This window comes from Artibeus jamaicensis, unplaced genomic scaffold, assembly GCF_021234435.1.
Source record: "Artibeus jamaicensis isolate MK-2021 breed Jamaican fruit bat unplaced genomic scaffold, CSHL_Jam_final scaffold_11, whole genome shotgun sequence".
Classification (NCBI taxonomy): Eukaryota; Metazoa; Chordata; class Mammalia; order Chiroptera; family Phyllostomidae; genus Artibeus; species Artibeus jamaicensis.
Window position 1 is genome coordinate 867,369 of NW_026522027.1, and position 18,265 is coordinate 885,633.

The window sequence follows — 18,265 nt, forward strand, 5'->3', positions numbered from 1 at the left end:
CAATTCAAGGTGAGGGAGTCTTAGCAAAAGCAAGTCTCATGGCAGCCTAGGGCCAATGCAAGTGTGATTCCTCAAGGAAAACCTCTCCATGGCCATTTTTCTAGGTGTCACTCACTCCCCAATGGTTTTTCATGTGGAAGCTGAGCTACATTTCCACACCATGTGCAGCAGTTCCTTACATGCAATCACAAATTGCGATTTCATTTCTGAAGAAAATGCTCTAAAAGTGTGGAGGTCAAAGGCCTGCAATCAAGAAGAACCTGTGTAAAAGTCAGTGACTCTGAGGAACATGAATGCCTCTGTTTGATAACAAAATTGCTTTCTGCACAGTGGAGTGAAACACAACTACATCTTTTTCAGCCAAGGCCGATTTTTCATCTCCATCAGTTACTGCAATTTATAAAGAGGTACAAAAGAACCCAGAGTCCCTGAACAGAGCCAGAATCAGATCTCCCATAAGGCTGTGCTTCTGGAAATTTCCATTTCCACATCTTATTTTTCTCTACAGTAACATTCCCTCTCTTTTAATGAAATCCCTAAGGAAGAAGTGTTTACCTCATCCCACAAAGTAGCTGAAATCACATCATTTGACCTCATTAGTTACCTAAGTGCAGAGGAACTGACTTTTACCACTTGGTTTGCTCTGATGAAGTCTCTTATACAGAGCACATGGTGGGAGTTTATCACTTGAGGTTAAGCAGCTTCAATCTTCCACTTCACCAGTAGTCCACCAGCTTTGAGTACTACACTGTTTTTCAGGAAGTACCAAAAGACCAAGACATCGAACTTAGATTCATATACTACAGTTTCATTTCTAGTTGCATGGGCATTGGTGTGAACTAGGACATAGGATATAAAGCCTTCACTTAATTACCAAAGTTTGTAATTATATGTTATTAACAGAAAGAACAGATATGGACTAAACTAATCAAATAGTTATACTGACATATAAATAACAATACTGGAGACTAGAAATTTTTTGATAGCTATATAAGATTATGATCAGTGTTGCTACCCACATGGGTTTCCTTGTGTCCATTCCCATTGTCTTCAACTGTGACCAGGTGCCTCCTGATGTTTGCATGGAGATGTGACAGAGCTCAGATTCTGTGTGCTGATTACCTGCTCCTGCTGGTTATCATAGGACCACTGCTCATCCTCATAAGGAAACAGTGTTAACTCCACTGTGGTCATGATACAAATGAAACCAAATAAAGGCAGGGGCTGGTTTAAAATGTGACCTTCAGTCAATAATGACAACTTCAGCTCATATTTGTGGTGTTTATTGACTTAATATAAATATTTTAAGAACTATTCACCTGCAGACAAATATATTATGATAATGCAAGGAAACTTAATTTAGAATTGAATAACACAGAGAAAGAAAGGAATGTCACTCATGTAGCACATGCAGTTCAAGGGGATGACTTTCAGTCCTCCTAAAGGGGTCACTGGCTATACATTTGTAAACCCCAGCATCTTCTCTCTTGACTGGGTCTATGGTGAGTAATTTCCTATCTTCAGACAGATGCATTCTGTTTGTGAAATTCAGATCCGTGTCATTGAACAGCCACTGGATGGAGAGACCAGTTGTGTAGCAGGTCAAGGCCACCTCATCTTCATTCTCTGTTACCCAGTACCTGCTGGCTCGGAGGCCGGGCCCTTTTCTACGCTCTGTAAAGAAACAGACAACATGAATCTTTGATATAGTGCTTGAGACATGGAGCCATGCTGCTTCTTCAGAGATCTCCACCACTCACAGTCCACAGTGAGCTATGAAAGTATAGCCAGAGTGTGATGGTGACTTTTGCAGAAAGAAAATTGTCTAAGTTCAGGTGACATTATGTAAAGTGAAAGCCGTACCTCTTTTCTGAGCCATATAACCAAAAAGAGTTAGGGAACCACTTCTCAGGACTTGGAAATGTAGCTCAACAGCCATGTGGAAAACCAGTGGGAGGTGAGTCAGCACGAGGACCACAATTGTAAAGAAGTTCTCCCATGGGAAATCAGGGCTGCATTATACTTAGGCTGCTTTGAGACTTGTGCTTCCTGAAGTCTGTGCTAATTCTCCCAAAGACTGAAATCTAATCAGACCTGTCACTCTCATCATTCCCTTGCATTTGTAACATTTTTCAACAGGCTGAATTGGGGAGTTTGGGTCCTAGAAGTGCTTGGGCTCCTCCTTGTCTTCAACTTATTTGTGCTTTATGATGTACATGGAAGTTGTTTTCTTGTGATCACATTTGAGAACAGCAAATAGTAGGTTTCACACACCTAACAGCTACAATTGATATTTTTAAAATGGGGTGATGTTGGGAGTAACCCTTCCTGGCTTCAGAAGCTATAACACCCCCATTGCTAAGGTGCAGTGAGTGTCCTTTGGTCCATAAGCCACTAAGAAGGCAAAGCCTATCTCCCAGGCAGGAACACCATTTGTGCTTCATTTCTCATATCTGACCCCCAATGCCTGATCACTTAGACAATGATGGGTAAGATTCCACAAGGCTGCAAGTTGGGAAGGGAACTGAAATCTTAAGAAGTTTGTCTGCACTCTGTGTATCCTGCATTAAATGTCAAAACTCGACCTGAAACAAAATGCAGAGTGGAATGGAGGTAGTGTCCAGTGTTGTCAGTCCTGTGTGTGAAGTAGGAGTCACCTCACCCATTCCCCAGGCATTAGAGAGAGAACACTCACCATACACATAAAGCAGCCCAGATGCTATGTCTTTTTCTTGACCTGGAAGATGGACCAGTACGGTGTACATTCCTGTGTCCTTTATGGTCACATTTTTCAACAGCAAGGATCCATCATCAGTTATCATATCTCCATTGTTTCCAGGACCACTTAAATATTCACCTGATGGGTTCAGGACAAAAAATGCAATTACGTTGTTTGTGTTGGCAGTGTGCCCCTTGTACCACACGATGCCTACAATTTCAGGAGGCTTATTGAGGATACGCAGAAGCACATCTTTTCCTTCCACGGTGAAGGTGGACACAATACTGACTTCAGCTGTGCTGGGTGGACTCCAGAATGTTAAGAGTAAAACTAGAAAATAAGAAAAAATTGATCAATATTTGTATCTGTGTATTAGGACAGAAAGATGAGGCCCCAGATCCTGAGTAGGTCTCTTTATCTCTCAGCCTTGGTCTGCAGTTGAGTGTGTGTCTCTCATTGTCAAGATAAACAGTTTGACCCCCATTACTTCAGCACCTCTAAAGCTGTTATTTGTTTGGCTTCAAATGCTATTCTCCAGGTGTTTGTCTTGGTCACCTCCTCACTGTGCTTAGACCAATGCTGACACTCAGGGTCAATTTTGAAAGACCCATTTGCTGACCACATTTTCTAAAGATTCTCTGCCTCCACTTTCTGGCATGTCCTTCTCTGTCTTTGTTTTTACTTCCATGGGATTTCTGGGTCCCTGACCTCACCCCTTCACCTTTCCTTGGCCCTCTCTCCTCAATCGAAAAAGGGCTTTTTTAGAGCAGGGCTTGTGCACTCTTGTAACTTCAGTGACTGCAACAGCCTGGAAATACATGTTGATGAATGAATGAGTGCTGTAACTCCAGAGATTTATTTGCCCATGTCTGGGGTTTTCAGTAAAGATGATGTTTAATACCCTTGCTTGAATTTTTCTGGTGTTTTCTGACATAAATCCTAATTGTTATTACCAGTTTTCATAATTCAATACTCACTGATGAATAACAAGAAATAAACAGTGATACAGGTTTTCCTGCCTCTTAACACTTCCAGATTATGAGATTTTCCTCTTTCTGTTCCACCTTCTTCCTCCTACTCTGGTCTTTTTCCTTCACCCTCAGGTACAAACAAAAACCTTCCCTCTTTTCTCAGAGCACTGGTATTTTTAACAGTCTCCAGCCAGTCTCTGTGTCAGATCCTTAGCCTACTACCCCAAGAAATTGTCTCCTACTCACCAACCAGCAGGGGCCCTTGCCAGTGGACAAGTTCTCTGTGGGTAGAGATTGACAGGGATCCCATGGTGTATGTTGTCTGCTCTGTGGCTGCCTCTTTGAGAGAAGCTTGAGATTCCTTGGTGCTTACAGGCAACTCTGTCCAGAATGGTGCAATATGCTGTGTGTCCTACCTGTGGGCTGAGCTTGTCATGTGGGCTGGGGGCAGGGAGTATGCACCTGACCATCTCACTCACTGCTTGTGTTTTTGCTACCCTTGCTCCTTCTAACCAGTACTGCCTTCCTATAATATGGTTCCTTCGGAACTCCTGAAAACTCTCAATACCACACAAACATACATACAAATACATGCACACACACATAAACACACACACGCACTGTATTAGAAAAAGCTAAATCCTGGGGATTCTGGGATTAGGGCTTTCTCCACAGGTTCCTGTAAGGTATCCAGCAGTCTGTTCCAAAGCCTCTCTCACTCATTCTCTCACATATACACACATACACAAATTTGACTTTTTTTTCAGAACAGCACTTCTTGAGCTAAGTCACAGAAACCTGTCACAAGGAAGTCACTCCTGCTGTGTATCACTTCACCTCTGAAACATTGTATACATTGCAATACCCAGGAGACAACTTAAAAATGCAGGTTAAGCAACTGTCCAGCTTATGTGGGTGCCTATTCGGAGTTAGATCCCTTGATGTGAAAGTAGAAACCCCTCTTCTGCTCTCCTGTGCACAGAGGAAGTCTCCAGATCCTGATAAACTGCAGATTCTAACTGGACGCAGTAAGCCAGAGACTGTGTATGTTACAGGCTCTGGGGGGGAAGTTGATCTTAATTATGGCCTAAGGAGCTCACTTGCAATAGTAAGGCTAATGGGGACACAGGTTTTCTGAGAGGCTGACACAATAATTCCAGCATTGGCCTCTGCTGTGTCTTTAGCTTGGGTCTGTCAGCATTACACACAGAGACCCAGATATCATGAAGAAAGGGCATTATTTGTTTTTGACATAGAAACACAGATTGGCAACAGGTCTTCCCCATGTTCCCAAAAGCTCCCTGGTTTTATTTTTTTACATGAAGGTAACAGAAACAACCTTGTGAATGATTAGTGGTCAAAGATGGTAATAATTACAAAAGAGAACCTTCATTTGTCTCAGGTTTTCACTGGACTGGTTTTGTTTCCTAGGATAAAAACTCAAAACCAGAATTCTTAGTAGGATATAGTTTTGGATGTGAAGTTGGAGATGTCCTTTTTGTCCCCAGAAAAAGGGACTCTGGTGAAAGGTTGGGTGCCTGTGGGCTGCCTGGTTCTCAAGATACAGTTTGAGGAAGACCTCTCCTCCCCACGTCTGTTTGTAGGAGTGGTATTTACAATGCTGACCATTAGGTCAACCTCTGAGTCTTCCCTGGGCAGATTCCTTTTCATCACCAGACTTATCCATGGGTGATGGCAGATATGGAGTAGAGAGGAACAGAGAAACCCCTGAGAGTGGGGGTTCTCCTAGGCTTTGTCAAGGTAAAAACAAGCAAACAAGCAAGCAATAAATATGCCAACAAACAAAAACCCTCCAAGCTTCTACAGCAATGTACTACTTTATCTGAACAAAACTGACCTCATGTGCCTTGGAGAAAGGACTCAAATGCTTTGAACAAAGAAAGTGTTTCAGCTAATCTTACACATTATCATCAAAGTACAAGATGATTAAATTTGCATAAAATCCAGAAGGAACTGAAAGAAAACATAGAAGAGAAATAGCCCGAATTTTTAAAAAGAAGGTAAAATGGACAATCATATATTTTTTTCCATTAGTCTGTAGAGGATAATTAGCATTTACAGGACACAGAGAAGGTGCACAGGGGGCCAGATAACACATAGGATGCTGTGGTCTCATACAATTGTCCCAGACTCTATAATGTGAATGGTCCAGAGAAGGAAATCACTCTGATGTATCAAACTCATGCTCTTGAAGATGCACAAAAATGGGTCAGGGCTCAATTAAGTTAAAAACTGACCTTCGGTAAGAAAAATACAGGCCTGGGATGTGACAACCTGCAAAGGGAGAAATTTCTGATCAGAATATTTTCTGAGTATTGTCAGGCCTTCCATGGGACCCCTGACCTTGTCAGGGTTACTGCAGGGACCTTTTCTGTTAACAGTCTCTGGAAGTAGCAGGTGGGACAGAGCAGTCAAGAGGGAGGACCCTAGAAAAGCCTGTTGAAGCAGAGGATGAAAATCAGGCTACTTCCCCATGTTAGCCAAAAGCTGGTTCCAGAATGTGTTTTTTCCTGTGTGCCTCAACGTGGTATTTTAGGGAATAGAAGCAGACCTGCAGCCAATGTCAGGTGCTGCACAGGTTTTCTGAGGAGTACATGGTGGGCCCAGTGAAAAGGCAGGCATTGTCCTGAATATTATGAGTCCAGTGTCAGGAGAAGTGTCCCACCAGCAGCATGTGCTGAGCCATACAGTGCTCTCTGATTCCAAGTATGCAAAAGAAGGGCTTGGTGAAAGTTCTACCGAGGCTTTTGGAAGAGGGTGCTGGCCTGGAGGATCCATCCAAACTATGTCCTGTGTGTCCACCATCACTACATTGATATGTTGCATATAAGTTATTTCTGTGTCCCTGTCTGCCCACAGGGTGTAAGAGCAGGAGCATCTCCAGGTGAATACTCAACTAAGGCCTCTGTTTGTTCTGTTATTAGGAGTACAGAGGTTGTTTTTTTAGAACCCTCAACCCTATGAGATGGAAGCAACCACAGATTCTAAGTTGTCCTACTCCATTCTACACAGGATGTTCCCCTTGTTTCCCAGGACATCATGACATAAACAAATGTCTTTAGAAACAACGGCCAGATGTCCCACAAACCAAGAATTTTGGAAATTAAAAGTGTTCCCTGACTCTTATAAGGTCAGGTTATCCTCTTTCCTGCCCTGGCAGGAACTCTTCCAGGGTTTGAGGATCCAGAGATTCTGTCAGGTAAGGAATCTGTGATAAGAAGAAAACACAGGCCTGGGGTGATGAATACTAACTCTCAAGGTGAAACTGAGGAAGGCTGTGGCTTTGGAGGAATAAATGCAGCCCAACCCCTCACTGCTAGGAAGTTCCTTTCATTCCTCCTGACTGTATGGGAAATACAAGGCTGAACCTAGCATGTCCCAAAACAGGTGTCATCCTCCTGCAATACTGACAACAGTTCCTTTGTGTCTATAAGAACATAATTTGACTGCAAGTGTCACAGAGTAACAGGCTTTCACTGTGCAATTTCCCTTATTGTTTTAGAAAGTGTTTACTGAGCATCTGTCATGTGTCATGCTCCTGGTTGGGCCCTGGAAACTCCCAATGGAATAAGACAAGTGTGGGCCCTGTGCTCATTGACTTTACCTTGTAACACAGGCTGTCAGGTAAATCACAACTTTAGGTACTTAATTACAATCCAGTGAAGGACCTCAAAAGAAAATTTCTGGTTCCTCCAGAGTATATAATTGAGTCTTGTCTGGTCTAGAGACCATGGAGTGCACTTCTGAGAAAGTATCCACTTGGCTGAAGACTGGAGAGTTAGTGGACATTTAGTCTATTAAGAACAGAGGGTGTTAAAAAAAAAAACTTCCTCAGACGATCGACCTATGTAAGAGTGATGCTTGGCTGGATGGAAGAGTAGACAGAGTCCATTGTGGGAGCTTGATAAGTCAGAAAGACTGTGGAATTAATGATGCTCTTGAAGTTGGTCCCCTGCTGCACTATGGGTGCTCCTGAGGTAGAGTCAGCAGTACTCCAGAAAGGCTCCTTCTGCAGTGTTATTCTGGCGCCCCCTGTTGATGAGGGTAAATATCAGCAAGAAAATGTCATGTTATAATTGGGTAGCTTTGTGTTTGTTTAAAGTTTGGACTTTGTATTAAACTTTTACTTTAGGCAACATATATCTATGTATAATTTTAATATAGTCAATGAACTGTAGTTGAATATAATGAGCTTAACCTATTGAAAGTATGCAATTTTTATGTGTTTTCACATGTATGCCCCTGAAAAGTTGTAAAACGAAATTAAAGACCATGTCCTTTGGTATAAAAGTGTTCTCCTTGCCTCTTATAATTTCCTTTTTCTTCACCTCTCAACCTCTCTTTCTACTGTTAAGGGATTTCCCTTCAGTTTTTTTCACTATAAATTCATTGGCACTTTCTGGAGTTTTCAAAATGTTTATAATAAAGTATTTTCTTTGATGCCAAATTTGGCTATTTTCACATAATTTTCCCTTTTAATACTCTAGTCATACCTCATTTCAGGGATGCATTAATATCGATTATCTATTCACTCTTCATGGACACTTGCGCTGTTTCTAGTTTTGAGCTCTAACAACCCTGCCATGAACTTGTGTATGCAAAAGTCTTTCACACAAAGAATCAGCACTTGTAAAACCACTGCATGGCTATAGAAATAGAAGTTAGGGAGTTACCCCAGAAAGTCTGGTTTAAAGGTGGCACTGCCATAGGCACACTCAGAGGTTAAAAAACAGGTGCTTCTTCACATAAAGCTGTCTCTGCCACAGTCCACCAATCGGTCACCACATTAGCAGAAACAATAGCTTTATTTTTCTTCCAGTTTCTGAATTATGAACCAGTGTACCTCAGAAACTGCATTTAATTTACATATGGATTCTCAATCTCTAGAAGTAGGGGAAAGGTAGTATTTAAGTTTTCAATCACTCTGATACAAGGAGAAATCCATCCAAAAAAGAAGCACAAATGCCAAGTGCCCACTAATAATACAGAGCCCACCTGCAGGCTGTGTGCCTCTGGCTGAGTGACCCCACAACGAGAACAAGGGTTCTCTCATGTGATGTCACGAACATATGTTTGGTCTCCTTTCTTAGATTTTAGAAAAGAGCAGCTAACTCTTTTGGAATTCTAAGGGATGAGGGTGATAAGAGTGTGTTCTGTTGCGATGATGCAACTTTTGGCAGGCCCCTGGACAGTTTCATTGTGAGGGAAGGTAACCAGAATAACCAAGATCTGATCAGAAGCTTGACATTTTCATCTATCAACGTAAGAAATGTTTCAACCTGACATGACTTTTTATCAGTTTACTTGTTCCAAAGATGGCAATAAGTGGTGGAAGCAAACCCAAAATGTATTGAGATAATGTTCTGAAACATGGCAATGTTGCCCCTTAGTTCATACAGTACAGTGAAAGCCAGAGGCCTAAAGGGTTACAGGAAATCCATGGGCTACCCATTAAGGAGTTGGAGGATGCAAAGTGCAGAAATCTCTGAGACTGGGTAAAGAGTAAAACAAATGGACACAACCGTGAGGTTGGTTGGTACAGGAAAGATAGCAGTTCACAATAAAAACAATGACCAGAGTGATGAGAGGGTATGTGGTCTCTGCTATGGTGAAGTGAGGGGTCTAGAATAAAGAAAATTACCCTGCCATTTTAAAGGTATGTTTATTTAAGGGAAAATAAAATAAAATAAACACCTCATTTAAGGTAAAGATTCACTTTTGTAAGGAAAGATATTGGCCTTGGACATGACTACTCACCACAACTCACCTGTGGTTAAAATTTTAATTTCAGAATATCCTAGGTGGTTACTTCATGTCTCTGAATTTTTAAGCCCCACCACACAGGCCTCCACTGAGCTTTTCAGGTTAAGCACATGTGATATTTCATATGATAAAATGAAAGTTATCATATACACCATAGAAATTATTAAATGTTGTGTTATATACACACTATTTGAGAAAAACCCAAAGAGCAACTAGAAGTATAATTATGACTAATTTTAGCATACAGATAAAAACCATCAAACTTACAATGTTCAACATCAATTTCTATCTATAAAGTGTTTTTCAGTGGCTTGGCATAGTTGTATCTCTCTGACACCAGCACCTTCTCATCCTTGAAATTTGTTCAATTGTGATGACTAGAGGGAAGCATCAGAGACAGGGGCGGGTGTTCTTTGTCTCTTGGGCCCCTGATAAAGATTTTTTCTATAATGTTGGTGAGTGTATTTTACTAATATTTCCTTTATTAGACACAATATGTCTTTGTCTTTGAAGTTATTCTCATTGCCTAGCAGTGCACCTATAAAATGAGTATATCTAATTTATCATTTCTTTTAAGTTGATTAATAACTTTTGATAATAATGCTGAGTATCTCCTTTTAGTAAGGTTGATCTATATGTCCCTCTGTTTAGACATATAGGGTGAGCAGTGACTACTGAATGAGGAGAAAATCTCTGTGTTTACCAAAAGGAATAAATTTTATGTTAAAAGGCTTTTTGGCTAAAGGCAGTTAAAAGATTTTAATTTTTTTAGATAAGTTTTAATTGCACAGTTTGTATATTTCACCAAACCAGAAAATTATGGTGATAGGCACAATGAGAATATTATAAATATATCACATATTAGAAACACTTTGCTCTGTTTTCCCAGAGAAATGTGTCCCTCAGTCACTGAAACTCAGGGAGCATTCCCCAATTATTTTTATTTCTTCCAATAATAATTTAACTTTGTGAGGCTGTTCCTCTAATTGAAGGCAATGCTTCAACCCACTTGTAGAATAGATACAATTTAAAGCTAGCACATATTTGTATTCTTGACATGGTAACCTTCATATGAAGTTCAATTGTAGTATTTCAATTGAAACACTACATTCCCCACTTGGGAAAGTGGGAAATGTAAATTATCCTGGATGAATGATTTTTCAGTGTCATATTTTGATAGACAGAACATCTGCTGCAGACTTTCTGAGCTACAGTAAGAGGTTTCCAGTAGTACTGTTACTTCATGGAGTCATGTTTTTAAAAACCAAATGCTCTATTTCCTACACATGTTAAAGTACCAATAATTGAGTCTCTATGGATAAGATTGGTTCCCGTTTGAATCTGTTTATGCTGCTCTTCTTCAAAACCCCTCCTTTTTATTGTCAGGACACTTTTCTTTTTTTACAGTGGTCCACTAGATCTGAAATAAAAAGGGGCCTTTACTGATTTCATAAGAAGTAGCAGGCATCATCAGTACAAAATAATTTGGCTGTTTAATATTGCCCAGCTAGCTGCAGCATCAGCTAAGTGAATTTTTTTTGTTTTTATTGTAGGAGCTTTAGAAGTCTTGAAATTATTTTATTTGCTATACTAACTTTATTTTAAAAATTATTATATTCTTGTTCAATTACAGTTGTCTCCATTTACTTCCAACACTCCCCCTCCTTCCAACCATCCCTGCCTCCCTCCCTTGCTTCCATTACCTCCACCTTGTTTTTTTCCGTGTATCTTTTTTAGTTGTTTCTGAAAACCCTTCCCCACTTGCCCCCATTATCCTCTTTCACCTCCCATCTGGTTACTCTCAGACTGTTCTAAATGTCACTTTCTCCGGTTATATTTTGCTTGTTTTTGTTGTTGTTGATTAGGTTCTGGTTGAAGGTGAGATCATGTGGTATTTGTCTCTCATCCCCTGGCTTATTTCACTTAGCACAATGCTCTCTAGTTCTGATAATTTCCACATGTTTCAATGTCTGTATAATAGCTATTAATTCTGCAACCTGTCTGCTGCATTTAATGTACTTGCCTGAGAAAGTTCAGATGACTTGGGCTTCCACAACTTTCTTCTGTCATAAGCTATGCAAAGGCCATGGCTACTGCTAGTACAAATGTAGGGTTTTAGATTTTTTGTCATGAGAAGCCTGAGTTAGAAAAATTAATTTAGATTGTTGGGACTTTCTTACTGATGTAAAAATAAACACATTTTACTGTGTCCATCATAGAAGTTATTGCTTATCCAATTTGGTGATATTACTGTTTACTGTTCATGGATTCATATGTAAAGCACATTAAGTCAGCAATCACAAGGAACTTCCTGTGAACGATCCCTGGAAACAAAGAGATGGTCAGTGGGAAAAACACAATACTGGATGTCTTTATTCAGCACAGAAGGCAGCAAACGTACCGTGACAACTCTGTCACCTCAGGTTTAAAACAGTAGGTGCAGAAAGTGAAGAACTTACAGAAGTGTTGAGTATGATGCGAATTTCATGGATATTGAAAAGAATGAAAAAATTAAAAAATGGAGAGCCCATCAATCTTTTTTTAATTTTTTATTGATTATGCTGTTACATTTGTTCTATTCCCCCTTTCATTCCCCTCCACCCTAACCCCCATCCCCAACATTATCCCCCTTTAGTTTATGACCATGTGTCTCAAGTCCTTTAGATTCTATATTTCCCATGATATTCTTGCCCCCCATCTATTTTCTATCTACTGTCTATGCTACTTATTTTCTGTACCTTCTCCCCCTTCTCCGCCTCCCACTCCCCTGTTGCTAACCCTCCTTGAGATCTTCATTTATATGTTTCCACTCCTGATCTAGCTGTCCTTTTAGTTTGCTTTTGTTTTAGGTGTGGTTGTTAATAACTGTGAGTTTGTTGTCCTTCCACTGTTCATCTCTTTTATCTTCTTTTTCTTCGATAAGTCCCTTTAATGTTTCATATAATAAGGGCTTGGTGATGATGAACTCCTTGAATTTGACCTTATCTGAGAAGCACCTTATCTGTTCTTCCATTCTAAATGAAAGTTTTGCTGGATAGAGCAATCTTGGTTGTAGGTCTTTGGATTTCATGACTTTGAATACCTCTTTCCAGCCCCTTCTTGCCTGTAAGGTCTCTTTTGAGAAATCCGCTGACAGTCTGATGGGGACTCCTTTGTAGGTGACTGTCCCCTTAGCTCTTGCTGCTTCTAGGATTCTCTCTTTCATTTTAATTTTGGCTAATGTAATTATGATGTGTCTTGGTGTGTTCCTTGTTGGGTCCAACTTCTTTGGAACTCTCTGAGCTTCCTGGATTTCCTGGAAGTCTATTTCCTTTGCCAGATTGGGGAAATTCTCCTTTATTATTTGTTCAAATAAGTTTTCCACTGGTGGCTGTGCCTTTCCTCCTTCTGGTACCCCTATAATTCGGATGTTGGAGCATTTAAAGATGTCCTGGAGGTTCCTAAGACTCTCCTCATTTCTTTGAATTCTTGCTCCTTGACTCTTTTCTGTTTGGCCATTATTTGCTTTCTTCTGGTCCACTCCATTGATTTGAGTCCCAGTTTCCTTTTCATTGCTATTGGTGTCCTGTGCAATTTCATTCATTTCAATTAGTTTCACCTTCATATATTTGTCTAATTTGTTGGTATAATGGACCAGTTCTGTGAGGATCCTGATGACCAGTTTTTTAAACTGTGCATCTGAGAGTTTTGCTATTTCTTCATCACTTAGATCTATGGGCTCTGGGGCTTTGAGATCTTCTTGCGACAGTTTTGGTCTATTCTGGCCCTTTAAGTGTGAGAAGCGGCGCCTTGGACTCCCAGGTGGCTGGGTTGTGACTCTGTATGTGGGGGCGTGGTCAGAGCGGGGAAATGGCGACCTCCTCTGCTGTTTCTTACAGCTGGGTGAGGATCAGCGCCTTAGGTGGTTCACCTGGGCCGGGCCACTCAGAGTGGCTGGGTTATGAAGCTGTATGTGGAGGTGGGGTCAGAGCAGGGAAATGGCGGCGCCCTCCACTGCAGCTTGCCGTGGGGACCTGCTGGGCCCCAGTCCAACCGCCCACTCCCTCGCCTGTCCGCCCGTGCACAAATGCGCGACCACAGTCAACACGCAGCACCGCTCCCCCACTGTCTCCTCCGCATTCGCTCGCCTGGTGGCTGGCTCGGTCGCTCACTAGGTCCAACCCTGTGCCTGGATTCCGCGCGTCTGGATTCCGCGCTCCTGAGTCTGTCTGACCAAGTTTTCCTTTGCAACCCTGCTTCACCAGCCGCTGGTTTTGCCCCTTACCGGTCAGGCTGAAGAATTTGTTGTTAATGGACTTCCGAAAAGTTCAGTTTTCCGTGTTCTGGCTGTATTTTCTGTTGCTAATATTTAGTTGTCTCTACACTTGGTTGTGTGAGAAGGCACAGCACATCCACCTATGCCTCCATCTTGGCGGAAGTCCAAGAGCCCAACAATTTCTTTTCTTTTTGTTTGCATAACATGTCTGCAGCAGAGATGGCTGTCCCTCAGGGAGGGAGCCTTTTGGCTTCTGGGTCTAACTGCTGATGACAATTCTCTATAGGTCTATGACAATCTATGTTTTTGAGTTAGAGTTTCCAAAATAATATGCTATAAATGGGTAGAAAGTTTGTACTCATTGTGTGTCAGAAGTAGAGTTCTAGGTAATTCTTTAGAGACTTTACATCTTTTTTTTTTGAAGGGTGTTGGCATATCATGAAATAGGTCAGTTCCATTTGACTTTAATAGATCATATAAAAACTGGAAAGATTTTAACTCAATTGTGACAATATCCTGTGAGACCCAGGATCCCCTAAGTTTCTTTGCCTATTTTAAATGAGAAAAGAATAAGATTCCTCTGGGTCTTTCAAAATTAAATAGTATCCCTCTTTAATTATGTGATGGTCAATCTATTTTTCTTGAGTTTGCGAAATTCAAGGTTATCCTTTGAGACCTGATGTGTCTTTGTTTTTAGCTATTCTGACAAGTAAATTGTGTTCTTTTTAAATCTACTACTATCCTGGAGCATAAAAGTAAATGATCCACATATCAGATCAAAGTGGAAACTAAAAAAAATAACATTACTTAGATCAGCTTTTAATATCTGGGAAAATAGGTGAGCTCTCTGTATATCCTAGGAGCATTTTAGTTTAAGTAAATTAGCAATGTTGCCAAGTGAAGGCAAAGAGATACCAACTGTGCATTATGTTTTACTGAAAGATTGAAAAGGGCACTACATAAAATTATTACTGAAAAATATTCATAGTCCACAGAAATGGCTAATAATAAAGTATGTGGATTTAGAATCACAGGATATCTGGAAATAACTATTTTATTTATAACTTGAGGGTATGTAAAAATATCCATTGTTTTTTGTTTGTATTTTTTTAAATGATAGATGGAGAGAAGATAGAAAGAGTGTGGAACAAAAACCAGCCTAACAGAGAGAAAATTTGAAATTTGGGATGTATTTAAAAAGAAAAAAAGGAAAAACAAGGATGGAGAAAATATGAAGGCAGGGTGAAAGAGAAGTAGAAGAGAGACAAAAATAGTTAAAAACATGGCAAAATTAAAAACTTTAGAAGAACAAAAAGAGAAGGAGGCGGATCAGTAAAATTGGATATTTGAACCACAATATTAGTGAAAATCTAGACATAAATGTGAAGTAAAAAAGAAACAACAACTACCTTACTTACCACCAACAAGTAAAGGTTGCTAAGGGTGGAGCCAGAACGCAGGTATTTTAACAGCTGGTGGGACAAAAAAGTGAAATGACCACTGACAAAAAAAAATGGGTTTCCTGTGTCTGGATGGTGGAGAAATAGTAAGAGTGCAGAATGGAAACAAGTTGTAGCAAGAGAACAAAAATTGAAATTAAAGCAATGCCAGGAAAGAAGAAGGTAAAGGAAGTGACAGAAAGGAGAAGAAAATATATAAATTGAAATAAACTTTAGAATAAAATCTGTCAACATCACATGCACTATCTAACAAACCTTCATCTCTCTTCAGACTCCTATGCCCCAAAGGGATTCTCATCTCCTTCTTTTTCTTGATTCTTATCCCAGGTGTCATGTTTCAAAACTTTTCTAGCCTAGTGCACTTGGTTAGCAGAACACTGATTTCTACCTGAGATCCATGTCACAGGAGACACAAAACAGGGTCTTCCAGTGCAGATCTGTGAGGGGGTGATGTGCCATAGACCTGCACATTTCCAGGAGTTTCAGAGTTCATGACAGAATATTTTCACAATCTCTGTAAACTTGTTCCTTCAGAGTGAGTGAAAATGTATGTAGAATGTGAACACTTATGTTGGTTAGGCTGATGCAGAGGTGCAGTGTTTTATCTCTACCCTTTTTCTCAGATTCTAAGACAAAGATCATTTAAATCAACCTTGTTCCCAGAACAGTCTAGGTAGTCAGATCACCTTCTGTTGTGGACCCCATTTCAGGACTGAGGCAGGACAATGGGAAATATGTCTTGAAATTTTTCAGCCAGGTTATACATATTTGGCATATTTGAAAATATAATGAGGATGGGTTCCTCTGAGCAAGATGAGAGAGTCATGTAATTATAAGTACCAGTAGGTGATGTCAGAGTGAAACATTCATCACACAAATTTAAGAAACAAGAAACACTTCATTAAAAACTATGCATTGTCATAGTGAGCCAGAACTCAGCACTCATGAGACAGAAGGCTCTGACGATTGTAAGAGTAGGAGAGAGAATCAAAGGCATCTCTGTTTGCTAATTGGCTTTACAGAAAAAAAAATTGAAAACTTTTCATAGAATCTTTACAGGAGATCATTTTACCTCCTGGTGAATGTTACATTCCGCTCTCACAAGCAAGAAGGGTCGGAGATGGTCGGGCAGTCAAAGATGTTTTATTGGCCAAAGTTTTAAAGTTTTACCTGCTCAGGGGCGAACTCTCGGGGTGTCCAGAGACACAGTGCCAAAATGGCTGCAAATGAGAGTTGCGCCTAATGCTTACAGGCTAGGGTTTTTATAGAAGCGGGCAAGCAAGCGGGTTTCCATAAGCAAAGGTGGCAGTTAGCGATAGGCTAAACGAGCTCAGGTGTGAAGCACTTAACAACAACTCCTGACACATGGAAGCCCTCTATACCTTTTGACCAATTCCTAACTCTCTGGAACACCTGCCTGGGGGTGGGTGCGGTTTCTACTCAGGCTTGAGCAAGCAGTCTTGGGTTGAGCAAACAGCTTAGCACAAACAACTTATTTCCTCCTCGACTCTAACAGTGAAATGGTCCTCACCCAAGTTGGGCTTCTACCCACCACAGGGACTGATACACAGAGACTCAGGAGTACTAAATTTTAAGAGACAAACACAGGACTTTGTGGCAGATACTCAATGAATCATAACACTGGCAAGGGCATTTTAAGGACTCTTGTGTATTTCAAGTGGCCAAATAACAATTCTATAGTTACAATTTGCAATTATATTTCTAAAGATAATGCTCAAAAATATGGAGGCCAGAGACCTGTGATAAGAAAGGTCTCTGGCCTATCACAGAGACCTATGATATTCCACACAGCAGAAAAAAAGAAAGAGCTCCTACCCTTTGTGACAGCATGGATAGAACTGGAAAGTATTATGCTAAGTGAAATATGCCAGGAGATACACTGGCTGGTGTGGCTCAGTGCATTGAGGGAGGGCCTGTGAAGGAAAGGGTCATTGGTTTGATTTCCAGTCAGGGCACATTCCTGGGTTGCAGGCCAGGTCCTGGGTATAAGACACATGAGAGGCAATCACACATTGGTGTTTCTCTCCCACTCTTTCTGCTTCCCTTTCCCTCACTCTAAAAAATAAATAAATAAAATATTTTTAACAAGGAAGAAGCCTGGTGGTGAAAGACAAACACCATATGATCTCATTTTTGTTTTAAAGATTTTATTTACTTATCTTTAGAGGGGAAGAGAAGAAGAGAGGGAGAGAAATATCAATGTATGGTTGCCTTTTGTGTGTCCCCTTTTGGGAACTCGCCTGCTGGGAACTGGCCTGCAACCCAGGCATGTGCCTTGGCTTGGAATCGAAACGCTATTGTCTGGTTCGCAGGCCCGAGCTCAATCCACTGAGCTACACCAGCCCGGTCCTATAATCTCCTTTTTAAGAGGAACCTAATCACCAAAACAAACAAGAAAAATATAATAAAAAAAACTGAAATAGAGAACATGCTGACAGTGACCAGAGGAGAGAGTGGAGGTAATTTCAGGGGAAAAGGGGAAAGATTTGCAGAAAAAAAGTATAAAAGACATGTGGAAAAAACTAGGAGGGGGCATGGACACAGGAGTGAGCTGGGGAAGGAGGCATTTGGAGGGTGGACAAGGATTGGATTAAAAAACAAAAAACTCCACTTGAAAAATTAAAATAATAAATAAATAAATACATACATACATACATAAATACATAAATAAATAAAAAAGGATCTCTCTAAATGTTGACGATTTTGAGGAATTATTAAGTTTACTAGGTCACAATGAATCCAGAAAAGGCACCAGTGTTTGGACTGCCTGTCACTACCAAACCCAATAAAAAATGACAGTGATTGAATTTTTATAGGCACTTTACTTGGATATCCAGGAATCTGAGAATGTGGTGGGCTCATACTCTAGCAGACCATCTTGTCATCTCTTCACAGGCCAGACATTTAATAAGGGGAGAATAAACAAAGTGCAATGAGATTTTTGAGACTCAGAGGCTGCAGCATTCCTGTCCTGAGCAGTTAGCTGTTCCCAGGGAATGGTGATATTCTCTCTTTCTCTTTCTGGAACACAAAAGCCCAGATGCCTCCAGGTGTC

At 40.6% G+C, this 18,265-nt stretch overlaps 1 protein-coding gene across 1 annotated transcript; it reads right to left on the reverse strand.

Annotated features, from left to right (window-relative positions):
• Positions 1 to 1,393: 1,393 nt before the first annotated feature.
• Positions 1,394 to 4,000, reverse strand: LOC128625915 (carcinoembryonic antigen-related cell adhesion molecule 21-like). The gene is made up of 3 exons (XM_053655734.1): positions 3,937 to 4,000; positions 2,696 to 3,049; positions 1,394 to 1,674 (listed from the first exon to the last, which is right to left on the reverse strand). Exons 1-3 carry the CDS (start codon positions 3,998 to 4,000, stop codon positions 1,394 to 1,396), a joined length of 699 nt encoding a protein of 232 aa, XP_053511709.1.
• Between the last annotated feature and the right edge of the window lie 14,265 nt (positions 4,001 to 18,265).

Excerpts from the sequence above, each read along its gene's own strand:
- LOC128625915 (XM_053655734.1), bottom strand. The coding sequence starts at position 4,000 with ATGGGATCCCTGTCAATCTCTACCCACAGAGAACTTGTCCACTGGCAA. Across the intron at positions 3,050-3,936 it reads GCAAGGGCCCCTGCTGGTTG|TTTTACTCTTAACATTCTGG; the intron begins GTGAGTAGGAGA and ends CTTATTTTCTAG. Across the intron at positions 1,675-2,695 it reads TGGGCTGCTTTATGTGTATG|AGCGTAGAAAAGGGCCCGGC; the intron begins GTGAGTGTTCTC and ends GTTTCTTTACAG.